The 5833-nt window shown below is 45.2% G+C and overlaps 1 protein-coding gene across 3 annotated transcripts in view; it reads right to left on the bottom strand.

The window, feature by feature from the left end:
* Nucleotides 1-5590, bottom strand: part of phtf1 (putative homeodomain transcription factor 1) — a 39084-nt gene extending 33494 nt beyond the window's left edge. The window contains exons 1-3 of one of the 3 annotated variants that reach the window (XM_043716345.1): nt 5388-5590; nt 1125-1181; nt 546-615 (exon numbers count right to left, since the gene is read on the bottom strand). In XM_043716345.1, coding sequence (XP_043572280.1) covers nt 546-615; nt 1125-1181; nt 5388-5447 — 187 coding nt within the window. In that variant the 5' untranslated portion in view covers nt 5448-5590. The remainder of the gene's footprint in view (nt 1-545; nt 616-1124; nt 1182-5387) is intronic. The other 2 variants (XM_043716347.1, XM_043716346.1) reach the window with 2 other exon arrangements.
* Nucleotides 5591-5833: the final 243 nt, after the last annotated feature.

Raw genomic sequence — 5833 nt, 5'->3', positions numbered from 1 at the left:
GCTGGTACAATTGCAACATTTAAGAGGCATTTGGATGGGTATATGAATAGGAAGGGTTTGAAGGGATATGGGCCGGGTGCTGGCAGGTGAGACTAGATTGGGTTGGGACATCTGGTCGGCGTGGACGGGTTGGACCGAAGGGTCTGTTTCCATGCTGTACATCTCTATGACTCTATGAGTTTTCCTCATATCGGCTGTGCCTGAAGTTAGATTCCTGACCCTCTCCATATGATCTGACCTGTTACTGTTCAGAAGCAGTGTGTGTGTGTGCGCGCGCGTGCATCGGGATGAGGGACGGGTTGGACCGAAGGGTCTGTTTCCATGCTGTACATCTCTATGACTCTATGAGTTTTCCTCATATCGGCTGTGCCTGAAGTTAGATTCCTGACCCTCTCCATATGATCTGACCTGTTACTGTTCAGAAGCAGTGTGTGTGTGTGCGCGCGCGTGCATCGGGATGAGGTGATGTTGTGGCTATTTGCTGTTTGACTGAGCTGGATGATACGTGATTAATAAATGCCGAGAACTCCCCTCGCCGCTCTCACCTCTGACAAGGTCGACATCTATCAGGTCAACCTTTATCCGGCCTGTTTTCTTTGGCCGGCTTCGCAGTCCCTGCAAATAAGCATTGACAGATTCACCTGGTCAGTGTGAGAAAGATAGGTCCAACAGGACATTGTTTGTATCCACGTCTTGTACAAGTGGAACCTACTGCACACAGTCCAGTTTACACTCAAAATAAGCAAATTAATGGCACTCATTTTAAAAGCACGCACTCTCTCTCTCTCTCTCTCTCTGGGAGCAGAACAATTACTATTTTCAAATTTCACCTCTTATCTAAAAATAATCTCCAGAATCAGAAACGGTGGGAATCGTTTGCACCTTTCTGGTTTACTGAAAACAAATCCGTGATTGTTTATGAAAAATTGTAGGGCCACGTTTTAACAATGCGCCAACATTAATGACTCCCATTAACTCACACTGCACCCACACCGTCGCAACCAGGCACACCATCCTCCCTGCCCCAACATTTGGGGAACACTCCAAAGAGACACAGAGAGTCTCTAAACCAGGAGTGAGATGCATGGAACATTTTAAATGGTGACATTATTCATACAGCTCACCTTAATCTCAGTTTGCTCAATGGACCTTTCCCAGATCTGCTGATCATATGCTCCAATCTGAAACAGAACAATTCCAATCAGGCAGGTTATTAGATGAAAGCCAGGTGGAACACTCCACCTTGTTCTGTTTGTTGCAGCCCATCATATTAGGACTGCGGACATATTGCCAAAACATAACTCACAATAGAAAAATAGTCTGTGATTTTGGAGAAGAGTTGTAGCTCAGGTTGTGGATCAGGTTGTAAGTTTGCTCCCTGAGCTGGTAGATTTGATCTCAGATGTTTCGTCACCATGCCAGATAACATCATCAGTGAGCCTCTGGTGAAGCGCTGGTGTTCTGTCCCGCTTTCCATTTATGTGTCTTGGTCTGTTGTGGTGGGTGATATCATTTCCGTTCTGTTTCTGAGAGGTTGGTAAATGGGGTCCAAATCGATGTGTTTATTGATGGAGTTCCAGTTTGAATGCCAGGCCTCTAGGAATTCTTGTACGGGTCTTTGTTTAGCCTGTCCCCGGATGGATGTATTGTCCCTGTCGAAGTGGTATCCCTCTTCATCTGTGTATAAGAATACTAGCGATAGTTGGTCATGTCTTTTGGTGGCTTATTGGTGCTTACATATCCTGGTGGCTAGTTTCCTGCCCGTCTATCCAATGTAATGTTTGTTGCGGTCGTTGCAGGGTATTTTGTAAATGATGTCCGTTTAAATTCATCAGCAGCTGTTTCAGGATGGTGGTGAGTTTGTGGGCTCTTATGATGCCTAAGGGCCAGAGTAATCTGGTCGTCATCTCCGAGATATCTTTGATGTGTGGCAAGGTGGCTAGAGTCTCTGGGCGTGTTGTGTCTTCCTGTTTAGGTCGGTTGTGTAGGAATCGGCAGACTGCACCTATCGTGTATCCGTTCTTCATGAATACATCGTACAGGTGTTTTTCCTCAGCTTCTCATAGTTTCGGGTGCTGCAGTGTGTTGTGGCTCATTTAAGTAATGTTCTGATGCAGCTCCATTTGTGGGTGTTGGGATGATTGCTCCTGTATTTGAGTCTCTAGTCAATGTGTGTGGCTTTCTGTAAACGCTGGTCTGTACCTCTCAATTGGCTATGCGTTCCACCATGATATTGAGGAAGGAGAGTATGCTGCCTGGTATGGAGACAAGGTATTATGAGGAAAGAATGAGGGATTTGAGGCTGTTTTCATTAGAGAGAAGGTTGAGAGGTGACTTAATTGAGACAGATAAGATATTTAGAGGGTTAGACAGGGTGCATAGTGAGAGTCCTTTTCCTTGGATGGTGATGGCTAGTACAAGGGGACATAGTTTTAAATTGAGGGGTGATAGATATAGGACAGATGTCAGAGGTGGTGTCTTTACTCAGAGCGCAGTAGGGGTGTGGAACGCCCTGCCCGCAACTGTAGTAGACTCGCCAACTTTAAGGGCATTTAAATGGTCATTGGCTAAAAGTCCTGACATTGGTGATCCCACGGGCATCCCGTTGATTTATTTGTAGGTCTTGTCATTGAAGGTGAAGTGGGTTGTGAGACACAGGTCTACTAGTTTGAGGATGCTGTCGTTGCTGATGGAGTTGGTGCTGTCAGGTGTTTCTGTCCTTGGTTCGTCTGGCAGTGAGGCCAGTTTTTCTTTGACCAGGGTGATGTTTACTGATGTGAATAGGGCTGTTACGTCAAAGGAAACCATGACCTCATTGTCCTCTAACTTGGTGTCTTTGATCTTAAGGAATTCCTGGGTAGAGTGAGTGGAGTGGCTTGAGTCTTCTCCCAAGTGTTTCAGCTGCCTTCTTGTACCGCTGCAGTCCATGTGCTGTAGGTAGACCCACAACGCCCTTAGGGAAGGAATTCCAGGATGTTGACCTAATGACACTGAAGGAACAATGATATATTTCCAAGTCAGGACGGTGAGTTCCAGATGGTGGTATTCCATGTATCTGTTATTCTTGTCCTTCTAGATAGAAGTGATCATGGGTTCAGAAGGTGCTTTCTAAGGAACCTGAGCGAATATGGTGGTCAGGGTGTATGGGTAGCTATGTGCATGAGGGAGTGACTGGAATGCAAGTGTCTGTGTGTGTGAACGAGGACCAAGTTGAAAACAGACAATAAAATCTTACAGCTACATTCAATGTTGTAAACCTCAGGGGCAGAATTCCTGCCCAATATATTGCTGTTCAAACTGATCAAAACCACATGGGGAACTGCTACAGTTTCTGCTAATTCATCAAAACAGTTAATCAAAACAAATAAGGACCACGAAACACAAAACAACAAAAATGTTATAAATTAATCATTTTGAACCAAATTAGAGTCACTGAATTATAACCGTAAGGAAAGACCTCAGTCTCAAAGTGAAGGGATGACCGAATAAAGGTCTTTAAAATTATGATTTGGAGATGCCGGTGTTGGACTGGGGTGTTCAAAGTTAAAAATCACACAGCACCAGGTTATAGTCCAACAGGTTTATTTGGAAGCACTAGCTTTCGTAGCGCTGCTCCTTCATCAGGCCAACCATCTTAAGGAGCGTCGCTCCGAAAGCTAGTGCTTCCAAATAAGCCTGTTGGACTATAACCTGGTGCTGTGTGATTTTTATCTTTAAAATTAGTTCTATTATTTGCTCGCCTTGGACCTGGAGTGTGGATGAGTAAAATGCAATTTAATGGAAATAGATAAGATTTTGAGGAGACTTGTCAGGATGATGTAAAAAGGAAGCTTCCTCTCCTGGGAGAATCTAGAACGAGGGGTTGCTGTTTGAAAATAAAGGATCCAGCATTTAAGACAGAGAAAAGGAGAATGTTTTCTCAGTGTCATCAATCACAGAGTTCTTGCCCAAAAGGCAGTGGAATTACAATCTTTGAGTATTTCTAAAGTCGAATGGATTGGTGAGACTGCAGCTGGAGAACTGTGTACAGTTTTGGTCACTATAGTTAAGGAAGTGGCAATGGAGGCTGTTCAAAAGGGATTCATCTGGATTTGATTCCTGGGATAAAGGGATTGGTTCATCAAAAATAGCTAAACAGGTTAGGCCTCTATTCATTAGTAGAAAGTGAGGACTGCAGATGCTGGAAATCTGAGTCAAAAGGTGTGGTGCTGGAAAAGCACAGCATGTCGTGCAGCATCTGAGGGGCAGGAGAATCGATGTTTCAGGCATAAACCCTTCATCAGAAATGTAGGTGACTTAAGCGCAAAACGTGGATTCTCCTGCCCCTCAGATGTTGCCTGACCTGCTGTGCTTTTCCAGTGCCACACTTTCCAACTCTATTCATTTGTGTTTGGAAGAATGAGGGTGATCTTATTGAAGTATACGAGATTCTGAGGGGGCTTGACAAGGATAGATGTTGAGAAGATGCGTCCACTAGTGGGGGAATTTCAAACTAGGGATATAGTTACGGAGTAAGGGGACACTCATTTAAAACTGAGGTGAGAAGCTATTTCTTCTCTCAGTGGGTGGTGAATGTCTGGAGTTCTCTACCCCTGAGAGTTGTGGAGGCTAGATCACTGAAAATATTTAAAGAGGAAGTGGTTAGCTTTTAGGAAATATCAGGAAATTAAGGATGACAAGAAGCTAGTGTGAACGATCCGAGGCTGGGGACAGATTAGCCATGATCTCTTAAATAGCAGGATGGAGGAGCCAAATGGCCTTCTCCTGTATCTGATGTTGGGGAGATTAGAAACTCAGAGCCATAAACAAAAGGTAGTCACTTATAAATCCAATACAGAATTCAGGAGAAACCTCGTTATCCACAGTGTAGACAGAATGAGAAACCTCCACAAGGAGTAGTTTTCTGATAATATCACGCTGACATCACGTCTCCTAAAAAGCATTGATACGTGATATATCCACAGGTGGAGGAAGGGTGGAGCAGCACGGTGTCACAGTGGTTAGCACTGCTGCCTCACAGTGCCAGGGACCTGGGTTCAATTCCACCCTTGTGTGACTGTAAAGTTTACATATTCTCCCAGTGTCTGTGTGGGTTTCCTCCCATAGTCCAAAGGTTAGGGTGAATTGGTCATGGGAAATTGCCCCATTGTGGCTAGGGATGTGCTGGTTAGGTGGGTTAGCCTTGGGAATTATGAAGTTATCGGGATAGGGTGGGGTGCTGGATCTGGTGGAGTGCTCTTCAGAGGGTCAGTGCAGAAATGATGGGCAAAATGGCCTCTTACCGCAGTGTAGATATTCTAAGTATGGGAACTGGTTCATGTGGAACCTAATACCAGCATAGGTTAGGTGGGTGGAATGGCCGTCATCTCCAAATATCAGGTACATACCTTTCTCTGGTACCACGTTATGGTGTCAGTTGTTTTCGAGGCCATTTGGTGCTGAGTCATCAGGGGCTCATCTTATCCTCAAAAGAGAATTGAAAACAGCAGCTCAGTTTGGGGTTTGTGACATTACTGATTTTAACTCAATGACAACAAAAATATTCCCCAACCCCAAAACCTTCAGTTATAGAGTTCAAGCACAGCTCCCTCCCCAATGTCCATCCACCAGAAATACCTCCTCACCAACTCCCATCATCCTCTCACCAACTCCCAACACCTCCGCCAGGTTACTCATACCCTCCCTCAGAACCTTCAGATCAGAGACCCATCCAACATCTGGGACCCCCAAGGCTCCCCAAAAATCCAGATCTCCCCTACCCCTCCCACCCCGAGACTGGGGACCACCTCCCTCTGGGACTCTGAAAGAGACTCCCCAACCCAATGCTGGAGCA

This window comes from Chiloscyllium plagiosum, chromosome 26 (assembly GCF_004010195.1).
Source record: "Chiloscyllium plagiosum isolate BGI_BamShark_2017 chromosome 26, ASM401019v2, whole genome shotgun sequence".
In the NCBI taxonomy this organism is placed as follows: domain Eukaryota; kingdom Metazoa; phylum Chordata; class Chondrichthyes; order Orectolobiformes; family Hemiscylliidae; genus Chiloscyllium; species Chiloscyllium plagiosum.
The sequence above is the reverse complement of the archived record's forward strand: the minus strand, read 5'-3'. Positions and strand labels throughout refer to the sequence as shown.